The sequence below is a fragment of the Agelaius phoeniceus genome, chromosome 1 (genome assembly GCF_051311805.1).
Source record: "Agelaius phoeniceus isolate bAgePho1 chromosome 1, bAgePho1.hap1, whole genome shotgun sequence".
Taxonomy (NCBI): domain Eukaryota; kingdom Metazoa; phylum Chordata; class Aves; order Passeriformes; family Icteridae; genus Agelaius; species Agelaius phoeniceus.
The window spans coordinates 28,165,065-28,186,993 of record NC_135265.1 but is presented as its reverse complement, the minus strand read 5'-3'; the positions used below and the strand labels follow the sequence as shown (position 1 = coordinate 28,186,993).

The window sequence follows — 21,929 nt, the reverse complement described above, 5'->3', positions numbered from 1 at the left end:
GGTATTGTATACAGCTCAGCCTATCTCTTGAATGTAGGGTGTGTCTACTTTTGGTGTATACTCTGTTTAATATTTCCGTTCTTCGTTTTACTCCCTGCTTGCAATAAATCTTATATAATGAGTAGTGTGCACTAAGACAGTTTCACATTACTGTTGGACCTGAGACTCAAAAGTACTGAATTAATCTTAGTCTTTCAGTAAGTAATAAATATGTAGATTGATTCTGTTTTGATTATACACTGCCATAGACTGGAAAATTGGTGTAATACAGAATAACAGTTATGTTGTAGGTACATCCTAAGTTTTATCAGTAAAACCAATTTTGGAAAAGGAAATATTTAACACCCCAAACCAAAACCAAAAAACCAAAAATGCAAAAGAGGAAAATAATGCAAAGAGGAAAATAAGGCAACTTAAAAGCTTAATTTATTAAAATGAGAGAGAAGGGAAATTTTTTTTATTATTATTCTCTTAGGGCAGGGATGCATATGCGCAGCAGTGCTTTGCTATGGGTGTTACATGCTCATAGATCAGCAAAATGTAATGCCAGAAGGACTATTTGGCATGACCATGTAGCACAGAGCACTAAACATCACAGTTAGATAGTATAGAATATCAGTTGTCCATCTCATTAGATATTCTGTTTGACAGGGACCAACAGCTCTTCTCGTCTATCTGCAAGACTGATTTATTGAATATGTAAGAAATAGCTGGATCAAAGGAGTTTCTTATCAATATTTGGCAGATTATTGTTTATATGCTTTATTCCTGTTAAATTCCAATACAGTTTGACTTCATAGTTGCAAACAAGATGTTATGCTTAGGGGTTTTTAATGTATTTACTCTTCCTACATTTATTGAGTTTGTTTTTAATTTTTGTTTTTTCCTGGCTTGAAATAACAGTGCTTGGTAATTAAATCTGAAAGCACAGAATTGAGTATTTATTTCAGCAGCAAATTGCTCATTCACAAAAGAATAAATTTTGGAGAACATGAGGTTTTTCATGAAACAGGAATAAAAAACCCCACTTAGTTTTGGAACTGTGCAACCTGAATTTTCAGGCAAGACTTACTAAGTGACCTGACACTTGTGTGAGAAAGGTGAGCCAGGGCAGGGTATGTTACTGTTCTTTTGCTCAGGAGCCCATCAGCTCAGATTGCTGACTGTAGTGAGGGTCAGGGGTTCATACTCTATCCTGGAAAAGTCTTGAGGACAGAGCTCACATTTACCATTAGCCCACTCTGCATCCTGACCTGTTGTGTATTTCGGACAGGTCTGCTTGGTTCATGAAACTGATACAAACCAGGGGAGGAAGCATCAATGTTTGCAGAGCAGGAACAGTCTTGGTTCTTTTTTATTAGTTAATGCTGATAATCCATATGACTTCTCTAAAAGTCTGTCTTCAGGAAGTGCAGCTGCCTTGAGAAATGCCTACCTCCTGCCTACAGCAAAGAAATGACTAACACCCATTTCACTCACTGGAATACAAGAGGCACTTCAGTCACATCTGTTTTCTCAAACTTTAAGATTATTCCAGCTGTTTTGAAATGCAGTTATAAAACTATATGCCTTTGCAAAAACGAATTATATCAAAGTGATTAATTAAAATTATTCTAAATGCTTTAAAAAATGTTTAACGTTTTGAAAGTTCAAAGTTATTGAATCAATGTCACCAAAAAAAATTTTAAAATCCAATTATTGAATATCCTAGAGCAGGGTGTCTTACCCCTTTAGCAGCTCCAAACCAGGCAGAAAAGCAATCTAAGTGTATGACAATTCTGTCAGCTATTTTATGAGCAATATGCAAGTCCTGCAAAGCTAGTTTTTCCCTTCCAAGCCTACTTTGCTTAAAAATCCAAACCCAAAACTAAATGCTTCAGCCCCAATTGGTTTTTGTATCCTTGAAATTATTATTTTTAGTACTGCCAAGAAGTTATTTGCTGTAATCTGATCATTTATTATTAAAGGATGTGTTTATTATTGTTTGTCCCTTTTTCCTATATTCTGATGAATTCAAATGTCTATTCAATTTTTTTTTTCTGTGATACTCATTAACTTTTACATTCCTGTAAAACCTGTCCTCTACTGGGGATATGCTCATAAAGTTGTTACCCTTACACAGATGTTGTAAAGGGCATCTCTAACTGCCAGTTTTCCAACCCCTTCTGCATTTTCTGTACCTAGTTAAATTGGAGGAAGCACAAGAGAATGCTGTTTTCCTGGACAGAATGGCACATTGATTTTTATTTTAGTAGTATTATTTCCACATTTTGTTCAGTCTTTGCATGTTTTTTAACTCCTGGTTTAATCTGAACAGAACTGGATTCCCACTGAGCTGCAGACATTCATGCCCCAATGTTTTTCATTTACAAGTCCCTGTCAATCTCTTTTTTTCCCCTGGATATATATTCTTGCATAGCTGCTGAAACTGAACCTAAGTTGTTACTCTATTCTCAAATGTCTTAAGAACTGGTGCCTGTGGCATTCAATATTTTAAACATATTTTCAATATTTTAAATCTATTTTAAATCTATCTTTTAAATATATTTTAAGCAATTCTGATAGACTTGAGTTGCATCCATTTTGTACCAAAAAATTCAAGTTATTCTTTAATTAAATTCATGTATTTGTAGGTTTTTCTAATCCCACTTTGCAAAATTTAATATTAGCTAGTCTGTGGCATGAAATTTCAACTGATATGATGTTTTCTGTTGCTTATTTGAATCAATATTTTTAGGAAAAAGCCAGAAATTAAAAATATTCCTAGAGAAATAAATTGAGAATCATGATTTTATCTTGTGTTTTCATTAGAATGAGCCTTTTCTCATGTTTGCTGCAGATCTAGACCATGCAGAGCAGCTTGGGGTATAAAGTATTTTTATATTGGCAACTTGACTTTCTTGAATTGGAGTATTTAAAGCATCCATTGTTTCTTTGGTTACATATACTTTTTTTGTTTAATTTCGATGACGGGTGCTTAAAACCCCCTCCCTCCCACATATCTGTAGAGCAGACAGTCAACCTGAAGTTCAGTGCTGGGGTATAAATGTACTCTATAACATGCATTTGGTGGGAGCATATACTATAGAGAAAAGTCATATGGATTATCAGCATTAACTAATACAAAGCTCCTCTTTCAATTGTGTCTCTTACTTTTCTTGTCTTTGAGAGGCTAAAATGTTGCTTAGATTTTTTGCTGCCTTTCCATCAGTTGGAGATAGGAGTCCCATTGTTCCTTTCGGCCAGAATCTCAAACCTAGGTTCTAGTAACACCAGATATTTAGCGCCATGATGTCTGCTTGTATGAGACCATGTGATGAGAGAAGGGAATAACAATTCATACAATATAAGGTCTACTCAGTGCAAATTTCAAATCACCCAGTGCAAAACCACAACTAAAGAAACTACTTAGTGCAATGCAACACCTGCTCACAGGGCTGGACATGGAATAGCCTGTGATGAGCTCTGGTAGGAAAGACCTCTTCATTTCTCCTGGAGGACTGGGAGGCCAAAGTGGGTTTGAAGTGCTTGAATATAATGAACTGAACATACTATCAAAGAGACCAAACACAACAAAGATAGCATCATCTGAGCTTTTCTTCACAATCATTGACACTTGATTGCATTTTAATCTTAACCTGCAATGGGCTTTGTTATCTTAATCTGGACCTGGAATTTGCCAGCTGTGCCGTCCTCTTTGGATTACATAATATGGATAAACATCCACTGGGAGCTAGGACAAGAGCTCCAAAGATCTTTTCAATTCATCTGTGAATTAGACATAAACAGTGGTCTTTGCACATGTATGATTAGAATAATTGACCATTTCTTCTGTCTACAGCCTTCATACATCGTTATGTGTTCTCTTGCAGCCTTTTCTAGAGAACCTAGAAATAAAGGGTTGTAGATCCCTTCAAGCACATTAGTATTATAGAAGTTATGGTTATTTTGTTATCCTTTTGGTACAGACTTACATACTGTCCATGAACAGTCTGTTCTGTGTGGCTTGTTGACCAAAATTTGTCAAAGTCAATATTGGGCATATGAAGAGGAGGAAAAGGGAACAGCAGTTCTTTCATGTAATCAAACTGATAATATATAACTAAGAAAACTTCAAAGTGGGTTTGTGGTATGTGGTTTTTTTTTTAATAAAAATTGTATCTCCTTCCAGTGAAGGATCTTTTTCCCTCTTCCATTGTTGCAGGAGGGGTACAGTGCCCGAACAGCAGTGCCCTCCAGGAGACGCGCAGCTGTAACGAGCACTCCTGCACGGTGTACCACTGGCAGACTGGCCCGTGGGGACAGTGCATAGAGGACACCTCTGTCTCTGCTTTCAACTCCTCTGCCAGCTGGAACGGGGAGGCCACCTGCTCCGTGGGGATGCAGACAAGAAAGGTCATCTGTGTCAGAGTCAACGTGGGACAAGTAGGCCCAAAAAAGTAAAGATCTTTAAAAGTGTCTTCATGCTGTAATAATGTTTGGATTTTACTGCTTTATATTTTTATCACCAAAAACCGCTTGCAAAGGCAAAAATACCCTCTTCTGTGTGTTCTCATGAGGGGACATTTCATCTTCTAAAAATACAAGACTGGCACAAGAGGAAGACTAGACAATACCTTTCTCAGTATGGATTTTATTGGATGGTATTTACGATGGTGGTTCTGCTGGGAGCTAAATAAATCCAGTTGGCTCCTTACCGCCATCAGCTTGAGTCACAATAAAATTCTTGGAGTATGTGTGGGAAATGCAGAGCAGCACCATTTCCAAGATCCTTGTGTTGCTTTCAAACAAGCAGCACGCTGTATTGATTAGTGCAGTTCCATTCAAAAATAGTGATATGAATCTAAATACACTAAAGCCCTTCTCAGGACCTGACCAAGGAGCTGCAGCACAGTGAAAAATGGCATGACATTAATTTGAAGCATCAGTTTGAACATTAGTTTGACAAAATTTGGGGGTTTTTTTTCCCCACTTATGTGTTTTTTTAAAGTTATTTCCTTGGCCCAGTGATTTGGGTTTACAGTTTAATGTGTTACCAGGGTTAAATACAGATTAGCTGCTGGTAAAATGCATTTGATAATATCTTTGTAGGGATTTGCAGTCTATATATCCCACTTAGAACAGATTCAAAACTCTAAGAACTGGTAGCAGAGGTCATTTAGAAAGTTCATGAAGCAGCTATTTTCACACAAAATGTTTGCTTGATGCCTGCCATTTGCTGTTTTATTCAGCTGTCGATTTATGCCTAATTTACTTTAAATGGAAATGTGGGGAGTAATGTCTGCACATTCAGTAATCTAAATTGTTGTGTATCTGTATTAAGTTGCTGTTCTATTTAGTCATGATAGAATTATCTTTTGTTTGGTATATTTACAGAAAAAAAAAAAAGCACAAACCTCTAATGATTTATCATCCTTTTAAAATCTACTGTAGATGCCTCTACTTTTGATTTGATGTTAAATTCTGGGAGGAGGACTTTTTTATTCTTTCATAAATGAATCATGTGAAGTGAAAAAAGGTCCTGGTTGTTCCTTCAAATTGTCACATCAAAATCCCTGAATCATTTTTAAAGACCCAGACATTTAACATGAAAATGTAAATAGGAACCTTGTTTTAAACTCCCCTTAATAAAAAGGATTACTGTGGTATGATACAATCAATATTATTGGCCTTATCTGCCTCACAAGTTACAGACTCCAGCATGTATCTTTTCTGTTTAATTTGACCTTGAGTAAGGACTGCAAAAAAATCAATACTTTGCTTTAAGCCATATATAGTAAATACAAACAATATAAAGCATAGAAATGGTGTTCTAATTGAACTAATTGCCTTGCCTAAGTATCTGAAGAGCAATTGTAGTGTTTAGCACTCCTGAAAGATGAAGCTCTCCATAAAATGGTGAATGTGTGTATTTCAGACTGTTTTGTATGCTTATCATTTCTCCTGTTTTTAAAGGGAAAAGCCAATGCAAGAAAAGCCATTAGCAAGCCAACATTCAGTGCTTTTCAGAAACATTTTTTAGTTTTAATCTTAAAGAAAATTTCTGACAACATTGTCAATATATGTGATTGGAAGCAGAGGTTTTGTTTAAGTGTATCTGATCATAAACACACATCATATCTAAACACACCCTTGCATATAGAATCTAATTTTATGAATCACATAGAACTGAGGCACAAGTTGACTAAAAATTGTAGAGAGAACTTACAGAGGGGCAATGGAGATTTGTGTTGCTATAGCTGTGTTATTTCATGTTTTTTCACATTGGTGGGAGGGGAAAAAAAAGAAGGGGTGGAGATCCCATTTTAAGAGGGCACCAAGGAATTGGTGCTCGTTCATGGTAATTGATCACATACTGAGAACAACATGTGAATTGACAGGAAAATGCAGAGATGTCTGATGGAAAGCATGCACAAGCAAGTATTATTGTTGAAGAGTATGTTCCTGTAAAACTGCAAATTAGCTTTTGTCCTCCTCACATTGCACAGGCATAGCTCTCTGCTGACCATGGAGACTAGATTTTCCTGGTATTTTACCATTAGACTTGCCTCTCTCACCTCTCTGATCCCAGTTGCCCTGGACTGAAAAGAGGAAAAGCTAATCATAGTAATGTTTTTCTATAATGATCCATAAACTCGCAAACATGGATGTATGTTTTTCTTACATCTTTACATATTCTTCAGACAGTCCACAATCTGTATGTTTTTGGAGCAATAGAAATTTTGAAATTATTTCAAATATTTTCAGTACTTCTGAGAGAGTTATTGTATCATTCTGAAACAAGCATTGTGGCATAGAGAGTTGTTTTTCTTTGATGAAAAAAGACAGAATCCCCACAGAATGGGGAAAATGACCTGGGTAATGAGTCCCATATGTGGTAGTCCAATAATCCTTTTTATATGCTGATCAAGACTCTCCCTAAAACAAGTAAGGTTTTCTGCCTTTACTGACAGTCTTTCTCACTCTCATTGATCTGGCAGTTTTAAATCCTTTTCTGGTTTCTCTCATAATCACAGCCAGCTTATGCCTATTTGTTCCTGGGTTGGCAGTGTTATTTACTTTAAATATGCCTCCTTCCAGAGTTTATATTTATGATAAAGTGATGAGACCTGAAAATGTATTTTACTAGGCTAAATAATGGGATGGTTTTTCTTCATAATTATGTGAAAGCTTGAAAATTACCCTGAAAATACAAAGTCTAGTGTGGTGAGTGAGGGATGATGATTATTTAAATCCTGAGATGCAGCATACACTAGATTTGGCTTGCTTTCACCACATGTATTTAATTGCTACTAGTTTTTATAGCTGTGCTCCATCACGGTGAATTTGGGACAACAAGCACTGTCCTCATGTGCCTACAAACATTGAGTATCTCACACAATTCACTACTTCATTGCAGTGTGATTGTTTATTTGATAATGCTTCTTTGTAATTTTTTTGCTAGATGTCCTGAAAGTCTCCGACCCGAAACTGTGAGACCTTGTCTGCTTCCCTGTAGGAAGGACTGCATTGTGACTCCATTCAGTGACTGGACACCGTGTCCTTCTTCTTGTCAAGAAGGTAATTTTATCCATTGCATGTTAATAAATTTTAAGAATGTAAAAGATGGGGAGTCAATTACTTGCAATCACTTTTGGCAGAATGCTTATACACATCTCTTTCTGACGGAGGACATGTAATATCTGGTATAGCTTCTGCAGGGAGGACATAGATTTTTTGCTGAAAAAACCAGTTATTTCTATCCATTTTCTATATGCATCTGTTTGGATTTTTTTCCCACATTTTGCCTAATGTCACAAACTCCCAATTGCATCTTACACAGATAAAGAGATTAGTTACAGGGTGGACACACAGCTCTTATCACCAGCTTATCATCTTAACATCAATACTTACACAGTGTTAGCATTTTAATTGTCAGATTATGAGATTTTGGGGGTTTGGAAATACCTAAGTTTATGCTGTTTGCCCATCAGAAAAAACCCAAGTCTTTATATACAAGGAGATAGGTATAGCTAAGGTATAGCTAAGGTAGCTAAGTAGATATGCAGTTGTACATAATTTTGTCTATCTGCTTCTATTCCAAGGAAAATTGAAGGAGAGTTAATAAAAATCAACAGACTTTACATTGATGTGAGTGTTCTGATTTAAACATAAAATCCAACACCATTTTAATACACTTGGCAAAGCTCTTTAAAATAGTGCAGGTCTCCCTTGAATTTTTATTACAATGAAATCACTCATGAAGTTAGCATGATGCTAGTATTAGTTTTTTTTTTTTCTCTTCTTAAGCTTAACATGAGGCACTTTTCCAATGTGTACTATTACAGACAGACTCTGTAATACTCCCTGTTCCACAGGGTGCTAATCCCTGTGTGGGACATGGTGATTACTCACAGCTACTCTCAGAATGTAAAAGATATTGTTACATCAAACATCCAGACTGGGGCTGTCATGGCCAATTCTTTATGCTTGGTAAAGGACACAAGCATAAAGGCATTTTTGCAGTAATTCTTATCAGTGTTCAATGCATTCTAACAAATGAAAAAAAAGGGGTTAGGAAGACTAAATTCATAACCTTTGAAAAAGAGCGGGGAATTGAATCTATGAAATAGATATTCATTATTATATATGTGTTATTTTACAGCAGTATTAATTGTTCTTTCTGAAATATTTTTGTTGGAGGAGGTCATACTGGGCAAAAATGCCATCCTTTTCTGTTCCCATTTCTGTGGGTTTTAAGAAAGTTCTTGCTGCAATGAGCATATCTTCCTGAATATTCACCACAAACTATTTTGCAAGCTTCTATAAAACAGTATATTTGTGAACTATGAGTGTTTTGTCTATTCAGTGAGTCCATACTACAAGAACAATTTTTATTTCATGGGGTTTACCCATTTGTGCCAGCAAGAAGGTCAGTGGCTTTGCTGGGCTGCATGTCTGTCTTGCCCCTTGTGCCAGCTCCTGGCATCTCCTGGAGCTGTTTGACTGGGGAGTGAAGGGTTTCCTCTGTGCTGAAGAGTGGCCAGGTGGTGGAGAGCCACCGCCGGGATTCTCCTACTGCTCACTCCTAATTACATTTGCTTGGCCGTGGTCCAGCATGCTTCTGTGATCAGACAAGCTGCAGCTGCTGTAATAACCCACCCAAAGCTGATATCAGCCCAGTCAGCCAAATTTCTGCTCTACTGCTCTCTGTGAAAAAAATAAAAACCCTCCAAGATTTTTACCTAACATAGGCATTGCTGTGGAACTAATACAGATCTGTAGCTTTTCTCCTTATTTTCTGCCTGAAGAACCGATACCTGAAGATGACTGAAATCAAAATTCCTACAGGAACTATTTACTGTTTAGCATTAATAATGGATGACCATAATAATTAAAAACTGCAAACTGTAAAGGAATTCTAGAGTGGAATTTCTGTTTCTAGTTTTACATTTAAATGTTTAGAGCAAGCTTACACCTTCAAACTGTAAAGTGTAGCAGCAAACTAAGCAGGCTTTGTTTTTGTTCTCTTGAACTGTTCATTTGTTCAGTATTTCTGGTATTGTTTTCTATTTAGTTCTGCTTTCTGGCTTTGAGATGAAATTAAAGTGTTTTTTCTATTAGGCTTAATTTTTCTGCTTATGGGTAAAATAGCATGTCAATATTATGGCAATTGGTTCCAAAACCTTGTTTTCACCCTAATTACTTTCAACCTCAAGTAGCAGCAGTAGAAACCAGCTATTCTACTCTTTGCAGGGGGTGTCACAGTCAGGAAGCAGTCCCGTCACCGAGTCATCATCCAGCTCCCTGCCAATGGTGGTCGGGAGTGCCCAGATTCTTTGTTTGAGGAAAGGGAATGTGAAGCTTCTCCTGTCTGTCATAGTTACAGGTATGTGAGGCAATCAACCATGATTTTTAAACTTGTAATACCTCTAGAGCTTGCTGAATTCCATTACTTAGCAGTAGTTGTTTTTCTACCATGCACTATTTAGAAAAGTAGGATACACATCTGAGTCAAGGTTTCACAACAGATATATAGACTCAGTTGGGCCCACAGGGAATCAGTGGTACATTTTGTTCCAGCTCCTTGGAAAGAACATTGCAAGAACTAAGAATTACTTTCTAGAATAAATTTTTCATATAAACTGTTTTGACATTCTAATCATGTAAAGCAGATCTTTCTAAAATATCCAAAGTGCTGAACTTCAAGCTTATATGTTAAGGAGAGCTGATTCCTGGTGCCACACTGTTCAGCCTACCATAGCCTTCATTTTTCTATCCCTCTAAGCCCTGAGACAGTCCAGAGCTGAAGATATCCCCTATATGCCCTGTGTCCTCTGCATTGCCCTGATCTTCATCACAGAATGTTGAGGACTGTTCCAGAAGGTGGAACAATTTTTGCTTAAGAACAGGTTTGGGTAGTTCTGTAATATCTATTTGAGTGTGTGGGAAGGTCTAGACATACAACAAGAACTTGTTGTTGATGGAAAATTCTGATGCCATTAGTTAGATTTACTTGACAAAATAATAAAAAATATTTTTTTAGAATGAATAATAGCTCCCATGAAGCTACTATCTGTTGCAGAGGTACAAATAGAATTTAAGCTTAGTTTAATGAAAAGAAATTGAGATTAAAGTAATGTGTTGCTTTCATCATCTCATAAGAATTATCATTGCAAATTCATTAGGAGATCACACTCTATGCAACTAAAAGATAGGAAAAGATTGAAAAGAGCATTGGGGAGATACAAAAATCAGTACTCTAAACACCAGAGAAATAGAGCTCAAGAACTTTTTATAGTCAAAATGAGAGTTGGAGTTTTGTCTTTTAAAATGCTGGCTGCTCCTCATCTCTTTAGTATCTTCAGTATCTTCAGCTACATAATAATGTGCTGAGCATGAGAAAAGAGTTGCTAGAGAGTAGTAGATGGGGTCATTTATATTTCATGACATGAACTAATACTAAACACATGTTCCATATATTTCCTTTAGCATCTTTCTGACCTGCACACATGCTGCGACAGATGGACTCTCACACTCAGCTGGCTTGTGCCTTAGTCAGTTGCTGTCCCATAGAGGCAGGTTGCAATGAAACTCGAGGTGCAAAACCATTGAGATAGTTTAAAACATGCAAACTGCTGATGGCTGGAGCTGTGGATTATTTTAGAGTTGTGACAACAAACAGACTTGGCTGGATTTGTTATATTTAAGGGCTGGAGTATTCTGCAGCACTAGCAAGGAACTTTGTAAAAGTTTCATAGCAGTTTATATTAACGATAGAATAATTTAAGCAGTGCAATATTGCATTTGTTATTGATGGTTTTTTGCAAGTTCTTTATGTTTGTGTTTTATTTTTGATATGGTGGACCCATATTGTGTTGGCTTTCTTGGCTGGCTCCACATTTGCAAGGTGTTGCCACTCAGCAACCCAAGATCCCAGGAATTTCCTGAGGCACCCTTGCAATCGAGCAAGCTCCCTGTCCCAATTCTTTCCTGCAGCTACCTTTCCTTTCTATTTCTTATTTCTCCTTTTTTTCTTTCTACCTTTTCTTCCTCCTTTCTTCCATGTGTTCTTTTAGGCCCCATCCTAAAAGAAGAAAAAAAATTTAAGAGAATAGGGATAAGTTTATGGCACTGTTACTGGTTCTTTTGTGAATTGCCTGTGACGAGTTAGTAAAAATAAGCAACAGCTTATGGTGATTTATAACTATCTAGCTGCCTGAGGTTTGATGGCTACAAGGTTTAGATGGATTTCTTCCCTTCTCATTTCAGGTGGAAGACACACAAATGGCGCAGGTGCCAGCTGGTACCGTGGTACGTGCGCCAAGACAGTCCAGGAGCACAGGAGACTTGTGGACCTGGGCTACAAGCAAGAGGTTAGACCCTTTGTTTCTGTCATTTTTTCTCAGAAATCTATAGATGCACAGGTGTGGGAAATGCCTTACATTTTAGGCCTTGTAACCTAACATTAATTTGATCTATCTTTATGTGCATCAGCAAAGGAAAATACTGAAAGTGCTCAGGGCCATGTCTCAGTATGTTTGGAGTCTCTGCCAGCATGGAGATCCTACAGACTCTTCTGGCACTTGTTCCCTGATGCAATTTGTGTCTGTGTCCCTTTATCCTTTCTCTGCACATCTCCGGGAGCATTTTGGCTATTTCTTCTCTATACTCTCAAACTAAAGCAGTTACAGAGAGCAATGGGAGCATGAGAGATTGAAGACTTTGCATTTACACTGTAGAATTCAGTGCCAGCCCATTTCTCCAGGTTGTGAAGGTCCTTTGAATGGCAGTCCTTCCAGGTAGGTACTGACTGCTAAAGCTGTCATTGTCCTCAAACTTGCTGAGCATGCTTTCTGTACAGGTTGTTAAAGAGACTAAACGGAACTGTGCCTGGAGTTAACCACTGAAGTGAAACTATCTTAACCAGCTCCTGGTTAGACTTCTAAACCACTGACCCTTTGAGCCCAATGATCCAGATATTTTTGCACCATTTCCATTATATAGCAAATAATTTTTACATCCAAATCCAGCTTTACTGTCACCTGTCTTCATAGAGAATTTTGTGGCTTTAACAGAATTGTGTATGTGTGACTCTGTTAAATATAGCCAGTAAAGGGGCTTTTTTAGGTGCATTAAATACATACAATTGGAAAATAAATGCAGTTCCCATTTACTGTTATAGTAATTGAATTGCTTTGAACTACTGGTCAACCTTGAATTCCAGGAAGGCTTTTCTCCTTTGTTGTTTCTGAGTGCAAACTTCTATTTGTTAAAGCACTATTGGCTCAGCGGATTGTGCCATTGCCGAGGAAGGACCTTGCTAACTGCAGAAGTGAAATGTCCAGGTCATTAACTTCCTTGCAGTATTAAAGGAGGTCATGGTGTACTTAAAAAGTTATGGAGTAAATCTTAAGCTAGTAGCTCCTACCACTTACTCAGAAAGTGTCACAGGAGATCAATTTAGAGCTTACCACAAAATGAAACCTTAAGGCATTGCCTGCTAATACAAAAGACTTCTGGCTGTGGTAATTATTTCAAAGGTCTATCACAATGGAGTCTATTTCTAGCAGCTCTGGAGGATACATTGCACACTGAGAAAATAAGATTTCTGTCTTTGATGGTAGGAATTCAAATAGTAAAAAGTGTTGTCTTCTGTGCTTACATGGTAGTACCTAAATCCCTTGACTTTGTCTCAAAGTCAGTTAATAAAGAAAGACAGTTAATAATAGTGCATGCAGATTGGATTTTATTATTCTTTTGTGTCATGAGAGTTTCTTAATATTTTCTTAAATGTAATTCCAAACATGTACAGGGCACACATATATAGAATAATACATGGTTTTGAAATTAATGGCCATGTAGTTTTCAAATCTGTTAAAAGAGACTGGCAGAATTTCCCTTTGGTACTACACAGACTTCGATCTTGTGAAAGATGATGTATTCAAGCAGTAATCTTGTTCCCACAAGCAGATAAAATGCAAGTAGCTCTCCAGTGTAATGTGGTCAAGTGGTAGGATGAGTAATCCTTAATTAGGAACCCCTGGAGCAGCTAAACCTGAAGAAAGCTGGTGTTTTTGATAGAATTCTGTGAATGTTTCTGAGATCAATTGTTAGAAAGGAAGATTTTTGTTTACTACTGCTTTTTGTCAGGTCTATCCCATATATAAATTCCATTGTAAAATTCACAGAGGAAATTATTAAAGTTGGAAAATGGAAGTTTATTTGTACCTCAGTCCAGAAATAAATCAAAATATGAATCTAAATGTTGTTTAGGCCACTGCAGTGTTGAAAGTTATAGGCACTAAGGACAGAGAGGGTTTTGGCCAATATTTTTTCCCATTTATGTAAGTGATGTAAATTAACACATAATGTAAGTTTCCAACTCAAGTTTATTATGTATCATGTCTCAATGTTGTAATACCTCACAATGTGTTGACCATATCTTTTATACTCAGTAATACAAATTAATAATCTGTGGCAGCAAAACACAGTAGTACAGCTTTTCCTCAGATTGATAGAGGTAAACTATTTTCCCTTTACAATGAATATGACTTGGAAGTACAAGTTGAATTTTTGCACAAAAGTAAATTTCACTTTGGAAAACACACTTCTCTAATTCTAGAGATTATCAGCTAATTCTTTTTATTCACACCTCAGAAAATTGCATTTTGAACATGAATAGTCTGTTCTATTTGATAATATAATTTATCTCCCACACAGGGTATCAATTCCCTATCCCCTCTTACCTTTCAAATTCTGCAATCAAAATAGCCAGGTGTGAATTTTAAGTGGCCCACATTTTTTTGTTTGGCCCCCTGCACAAGAGTTGATTTCGTGTGAGGTGCTCACTGAAGGGAGGCTGACCTGAAAGCAAACATTTGCCTGACTGAGCTGTGCACTGGACAGTATTAGAGAGATTTCACCAGTTCCTGAAGGAAGACTTGAGAAGAAGTTTTATCTCCTCTCCCTATTAATTCTTGGCTCCCTTCTGCACACTTGGCTACTCCTAAATAAAATTTCTACAGGCTGTGGAAAGCTTTGCATAATAATATGTCACTAAAAAATTCTGTACTATATATAATTTCTTTAATATGTGATGTAGATACAGAAAAGACTGAGCTACTACTGTGCAATTCTTTTTAACCACCCCAAAATCACAAAATGCTAAACAATGAAATATGAAATCCATTTGGTATAACATTCTGGTGCTGCATTTATAACCACTACTGTAATACAGATATTTTGATCAGTACATTTAACTGTTTGTTGGTAAATTCTGTACAAATATTGACCATACTGTGAAAGTTGTTGACATACCAGCATTTTTTTTCCAGTTGAGAAAGAGTTCTGTTTCAAGATTCTGGTGCTCATGCATGCAGAAATCACATGTTGATCCATCTGTTTTGTCCCAATTTACTTTTGATGACAAAGCAAAACATTAATCTTTTAGAAGTAATCTCTGCCATTTGGTTTCCCATGCACTGCTCTTTCATTTTGTGTTGATACTCAGTAGAGCAAGTCATTCCATTCTTCTTTGTGGAAAGGGTTCTGAGTTCCTCTTTTTCAGTGCAAGGGGATGTTGCTATTGCTATCAGCTTGTCCTATTTCTGATCTGATTGCCCACACACAAACACTGTAACACGTAGATTATCAGCAAATGTGTTAAATGAGAAAGTACAGGAATGTACACCAGGGAAAAGGCACATCTGACCATGCATTCATTAGCAGTTCATTTTGATCAAAATAGTCTGCTACTGTTAATGTTTTAGTTAGAAAGATAATTAAATCTGAAGGAAAAACTAGAAGCTAAAAATCATTAGAAATTACTGTTAGGTGTCTGATCTTAGGAGTCACTGAGTAACTAGAACATATGCATGCCTTACTTTGTATCACAGCTTTACTATTTACACTTCCATTCTTCAGATTTTTTCTATCACATTTCGTCCTTCTTGGCTAAAGAGATACTTGGGTGACTCATAAAGTTTAGAATAGTGATTCATTGTTAAAGACAGCTTTGTTTCTATCTGTCTTGTATAATGAAGGTTTTGTTACAAATCATGTCAAGTTAAATGAATGTTGTAAAACTGTAGCTTGGGTCAATGCAGAGGAAAGAGAATAAAAGAGCTTGGTGGTTTCTGGGTTTTGTTTTAAAAAAAGATTTTCTCTGAAAGTATTTTTAGTGTTTGTTAGCTATTCATGCTAAATAATGGGCAAGTATTTATATCTAATCCTAAGCACAGTAAAATAGCATTTAATACTGAGTAGCAAATTCATTGCTGTAGTCATAAACTTTATTTAAAGAAGGTTGGTGGTCATGACAATTGTATTGAATTCCTATGATGAATGAAAATCTGATTTTTTACTGCTGATAAAATGTCTTCTACACTCCAGCAGAGCAGGAGTGTATTACAGATCTGAAGCAACTTAAGGCTTCTGTCTTTTGTTCAAACCCCTCAAGAGGAGATATGTGTGCATCAGCAAGGAATTTGAAACTTCCTTTTGTCCCTACCCAGCAAGAAAAGGAAACACAGAGAAAAGCCATATATGACTGCAACAAAATTTATGTTAATTTTCATAATCTGTTTTTCAACTAACAAGATTATTTGATCAGATGCATTGATGAGTCACCTGAAAACTGGGAGAGAGAGGCACAGTGGTGGCTAATACAAAATACACCCTTCCCCCCACCCTCCCCCCACAAGAAAATAAAAATAAGACAACAGCCACCAGCCAAAAACTAGACAAGATAATAAACCCAATAAACCCTAAACTTATTAAACCCAAGCTACTAAGTTTGAAATTGTGAACAATTTAGGCAGGTATGTGTTATGTTATGCTCATAAATTAAATCTGGGTTAGTAAATCTCAGATTCAGTGACTTGTGAAGGAACTTAGAAATACAGCTCAAGTCCCTTTTTTATTGCATAGGAAAACCTAAGAAAGTTAATAAAATTTGTTTTGCCAGTAGCTCCTGCAAATATAAGTAGAGCTTGTTGGGCTGCATCCCAATGGTAATGAAGAGGACATGTAGCAGATGAGAAGCTCAAGTGCCCAAACTGCAATAACTGAATCACATCATGATGTGTATGGATGGATGCACATGGTAAGGCCATCCCAGTGACCGAAAAGAGATTTGCAGAAGGATGCACAGCCTGCAGTCCTTGCCACCATGAATCTTCCTCAGAGTTTTGTTGGAGGAATGGGATAAAAATTGTGATGTCAGCATATTCTGCAATAGCAAGAGGAAAGTTATTTGTAAATTTAAACAGAAGTTAAAGTAACCAGGCTGTCAGAGAAAGTACCTGAATAGCTGTGCTTTATGTCACTGGGAATTGGCCTTTATTAAAGACCTGGTCTTGAGTTCTCACTGTTCTTCATTCACAGAGTGTTTGCAGTTATTTGAAAGAGGAATGGGAGGAAGCATCCCAGGATGGCCATGGGCACAAAGAGAGGCCCTGCAGGCTTGTTAGAGCCATGGGGAGGCTCGAAGGCAGAACCAGTGGTCAAAATCTCTTTGACAGGGACAGCAGCCTCCCTCTGCAGGCGTCGCTTATGGAGGCGGGGGACTTTGATGTGTGGGTGTTACATGCCTGTATTGAAAGCACAGGAAAGAAATCAAAATCATGGAGTACTGCTATCCATGGATCTATAAACTACTATTTTAATGTAGCCTTAACAGATGAGCGTGCTCTATTGCCTGTTTTGTGTTTTAGTCACTGCAAAGTACAGTGATCAACTTCAGGAGTCATAAGTAAGAATTTGGACAACTGCTCAAAAGCAGTGTTTACATGAGAACCTAATTTTTTATTTGCAAAAAAAGAGCCACAATCTCCATATAGCTTTATTTGGCAGAAATACATTGTTACTGTCTTTGGAACATAAAGTGCACTCAGTCTTGTATTTTCACAATATTGAGGGCATATTCTCCTTGAGATACTTTGTGGTAGGAATATTTTGTCACACTGTGTCTAGTCCACCGCGTCCCACAAAGAAAGAAATAAACATAGATGAAATCATAGCATAGCTTAGACAATATGGATAGAAGGCATAAGAAAACTTAGTGTGCTGAAATAACTCTTGTTTTCTAGAATTGGAAAAAATATTTTTGTTGTTAAAAATAGTTAGCAATTGAAAAAAATTATATCACAAATGTATTGTAAAAGAAAGGACAATAGAGAATCTTAATTTTAAAAGAAATTTTTAGGTATAGGAGGCACTGAATCTCACACCTCAGTGAAATGTCAGTGAAGTATGCTAATGAAATACTGGAAAGGTTTTTATATTAACTCACACATGACATGACTTGCTAAAATACAGACTCAGTGTTTCATTATGCCAACAAGAAATATATTAGCCTGTAGTCTCCTGTGGGTACTTGGTGGAAACAATGCTATCCGACAAAGTTTTAATTACATCAAAGTCCCTTGTCTATAAAATTTAGGCTGCTATTTATTTCACACCTTTCTTCTGGGAGCTAATAGTTGTTAAATACTAGAACAATTTTATAAGTGAATGGTTTCTATGTTAAATTTGATTTTTCTGTTAGCTGTACTCTTGTTTTATGTTTTCACTTAGTAATTACTATGTTTAGTTCAGTAATGGAGGAACCATGCTCTTTCCACTTACTGCTAATGTCTGTAATAAATATAAGGTGGTTGTATAAGCAAAATAATTAGCCTGGTATGGTATAGCTTTATAGTAGTTGAAGATACTTCTCTGTATAGTGAGTAAATCATCGATCTCAGCAACCTCTACTTAAACACCCATAGGTTTGATCAAAGAGGCAGGGAATGAGTTTGCCCAGGTTATCTTGTGACTGGAAAAAGTAACTCCTCTAACAGTGAGAGCATTTCAGATGTCAAGATTGTTAGCTGGCCAGAGGAGTATATTAATGGAACGTATACAGTTGGCAAAATCCCAACTGCTTCTAATAGTGGAAAAATACACATTTTTCAGCAGTCATAAAGAGTATAAACCTTTATACCCAAATCTGGAAAATTACAATAGGAAAATGGAATGTAGAGCAAATCACCCAAGTTTTATCGACTAGAAGTAGCTGAATAGTTATGGACAGGCACCGTGAAAATTAAGATTTGGGAATTGATTTAGTATGCCACACTGTCCTCTAATTTGTGTTGTTATTAAGGTGAAATATTTAGGTCTTGAGAATGAAGTTTTCCTTCTTTGTTTGCTATGGTACAACTGGCAGTCAATCTGGAAAAAAAACAAAGTGTTAATCCTCAGGGGAGCTTTTCACCTGAGTCTGCCGGATGTAAATTAGGTGCGTTAATATGAGTCTGAAAAAATTTATGACATAATGGGTATCTGCTCATGGAGTAATGTTTTATAACTAGGAAATATGAGGGAATGAATATTGGTTTAAGAAAAAGTCAATTTAGCTAGAAAGAAAGAATGTTCTTTGGTGTACAACATTTCTTATCCTGTCCAAGAGCTAGATGGAGAGGCAGTATGTAAAATGAGTATTAAACTTTTGAAGAACGTTATTAAAGGATATTGGCTAGTTAGTTGACTGTCTTTTAGTCGTTGGCTAGGTATAGTTTTCACTGCTAAAAATGGTGGCCTGTATCTCCCTGAGAGTGCAGTGAAGATAATGCAATTAGTTTTGCTAATGTGTGCAAATAGCAAGGCCAAACTCAAGACAGAGGATTTAGGTTTGACCTCTGTGAATTTCCACATTGTAAAACTAGTCTGAACTGTGTTTTTACCTTAGGGATATTGATGTGTGCTATTAGCAGAGAAGAGCATCTCACAAAAATCCAAAGCTATAGCCTAGGCTTCTATTGGAAGATAGCAGTTTGACTTGTGGTTTTCTAAAACATTTGTGTAATCTTAGAAATCTGATAGTATGGATTTTCAATTTTTGGATATTTGATTTTTCTGACTGAAGCACTGTAATTATATCTAGAAAAAAATATTTCCTCATGTAAACTACACTAATAGTAATGGGATTTGACAGAATAATTGTATTAGACAGTGTGCAGCTGGCCAGTCCCCCAGTAAGCACAACTTAATGCAGTACTGAGCCTATTACAAACAGTGCTGGCAGCCCTGTTCCAAAGGGCAGTTAAGGATCAGGGAAGTTGTTTGCTCAGTATCTCAGGAAAAACACACCCCTCTCCCTCTCAGTGTTTTACAGTAGATGTGTGGCAAAAACAATTCCCTTGGGACTTTTGGGTATGTTTTAGTAGGGACATGAACTTGAAATGGAACACATGGGTCAGCAAGTTCAGCTTCCTAAGTCATCATGAGGCAGAAATTTAGTTTAGAACTGCCAGCCTAAAAAGCTTTTTTAAGAAATCATAGGTCACTAGGCCATTACAGTTACCTTAAAGTAATTTGAAAAAAAAGTTCCCTTAGCTTCCCTATGCTTCCTTTTTTTCCTCCAAGAGGAAATAGTTATAGAATCATAGAATATCCTGAGATGGAAGGGACCTGCAAGATCATTGAAGTCCAACATCTGGCCCTGCACAGGACAGCCCCAACAATCCCACCATATACCTGAGAGTGTTGTCCCAATGCTTTTTGAGCTCTGTCAGGCTTGTGATCACTTTCCTGGGAAGCCTGTTTCAGTTCCCAACTGGGTGAAGAATCCTTTTCTAATGTCTAAATTAACACCCCCTGACACAGCCTCAGGCCATTCCCTCACATCCTTTCAGTGGGCTCCAGAGAGAAGAGATGGGCACCTGCCTCTCTTCTTGCCCACTTATAGGCAGTTTTCTCTTTTATTTTGAAGTGTTGTGCTCGTACTCCCCTTTTCTCCAATAGTTGAACTTGATTTTTTTTTCAGTTCATGCTAATAAAGCAATTATTGTCAGCACAATTGAAGAGCTATGTTCAAACTGTGGAGTGTAATATAAAAAGCTATATTCCTTCATATGAATACGGATTATTTGGATTCAATGCTATGGCAACAATAGGTGACCCAAATTATTTTACAGTCGAGGTGCTTCATCTACTGTGTGCTGTCAGATGCCAAGAAGCATAAATATAATTCTATTGTGTGAATAAACAACTAGAAGTTTCCTATCTTGTTACTGTATAATAAGTCTTATGATGTTTTGGGGAAGGAACTAAAGTTAGGTTTATTAAGCTTAGAATAGATAAGAAACCATGTTTAAAAAAAAATACTTAAGAAACAATTATAGAGCACTGTTGACTTTCATGAAGGGGGTAGAGTGCCTCCTCAGTGAGTTTGCTGGTGATACGAAACTGGGATGAGTGGTTGATACCCCAGAGGGCTGTGTAGCCCTCCAGAAGAATCTGCATGGCTGGGGGAGATGGGCAGAGAAGAACTGTCTGATACTCAACAAGGGCAAGTGCAGGGTCCGGCTTTTGGGGAGGAATAACACCATGCACCAGGACTGACCTCCTGGAGAGCAGCTCTGTGGAGAGCAGCCTGCAGGTCCTAGTGGGCAATGAGCTTTCCATGAGCCAGCAATGCCCTTTGTGGCCAAAAATGCCAATGGTGTCCTGGGGTGCATTAGGAAGAGCATTGCTGGGAGGTTGAGGGAGATGATCCTGCCCCTCTACTCAGCCCTGGTGAGGCTGCACCTGGCATCCAGGTCTGGGCTCCTCAGTACAAGAGAGATATGGAACTCCTGGAGCAGATCCAGCTGAGGGTGACAATGATGATTAAGGGACTGGAGCATCTCTCTTGTGAGGAAAGGCTGAGCCCTGTTATAATTGAGAAGACTGAGAGGGGATCATATCAATGTCTGTAAGTATTTGAAGGGAGAATGTCAAGATGATGGAGCCAGGCTCCTCTTGGCAGTGCCAAGTTTTGGGAAAAGAGGCAACAGGCAGAAACTAAAGCATGAGGAAGAGCTTTTTTACTGTGAGGATGACTGAGCACTGGAACAGATTGCCCAGAGAAGTTGTGGAGCCTCCTTCCCTGGAGGCATTCAAGAGCCTTCTGGGCACAATTCTGTGCCATGTGCACTAAGAGACCCTGCTTGAGCAGGGACCCCCAGTGGTCCCTTAACATTAACCATTCTGTCATTGTTAAAGACTATATTAATGCCCTCCCTATTCTTTGTAAATCCTTATGTTCCAACTCCTTATTTTTGTGTGACCTGCTGTTTCCTTAAGGAACTTGTTTTTCTTCTTAAGTGAGAAGCTTTTATTCAGGACATGGCTATCCTGTTCTATAAAGTTGCACCCCTACAGGCTGATGATCTTTCCCTAGGAAACACACTGTATTCTTCAAATCTTTTTCAAGACCAAAAATTGCAGAAGAACATCAGGCAGCAATACTGTTGTAAAGGGTTAAGTGGTATGCAGAACTCAAATATACTTCTAAATTTTAAGTCTATGCATCTTTCTGAAATTCAATCTGCTGATAAAACTTTATAACTGATACAATTAAGTTACTTAAGATGATATTGCAAGGTTTTGAATGTCTGTCTGAGATGTAAATTGTGTCAGTG

The 21,929-nt window shown here is 37.4% G+C and overlaps 1 protein-coding gene across 1 annotated transcript in view; it reads left to right on the top strand.

Annotated features, from left to right (window-relative positions):
• Nucleotides 1-21,929, top strand: part of THSD7A (thrombospondin type 1 domain containing 7A) — a 254,195-nt gene that overhangs the window by 188,088 nt on the left and 44,178 nt on the right. The window contains exons 10-13 of the mRNA XM_077175422.1: nucleotides 4,205-4,439; nucleotides 7,445-7,560; nucleotides 9,736-9,868; nucleotides 11,752-11,855. Of these exons, the coding sequence (XP_077031537.1) occupies nucleotides 4,205-4,439; nucleotides 7,445-7,560; nucleotides 9,736-9,868; nucleotides 11,752-11,855 (588 nt within the window). The remainder of the gene's footprint in view (nucleotides 1-4,204; nucleotides 4,440-7,444; nucleotides 7,561-9,735; nucleotides 9,869-11,751; nucleotides 11,856-21,929) is intronic.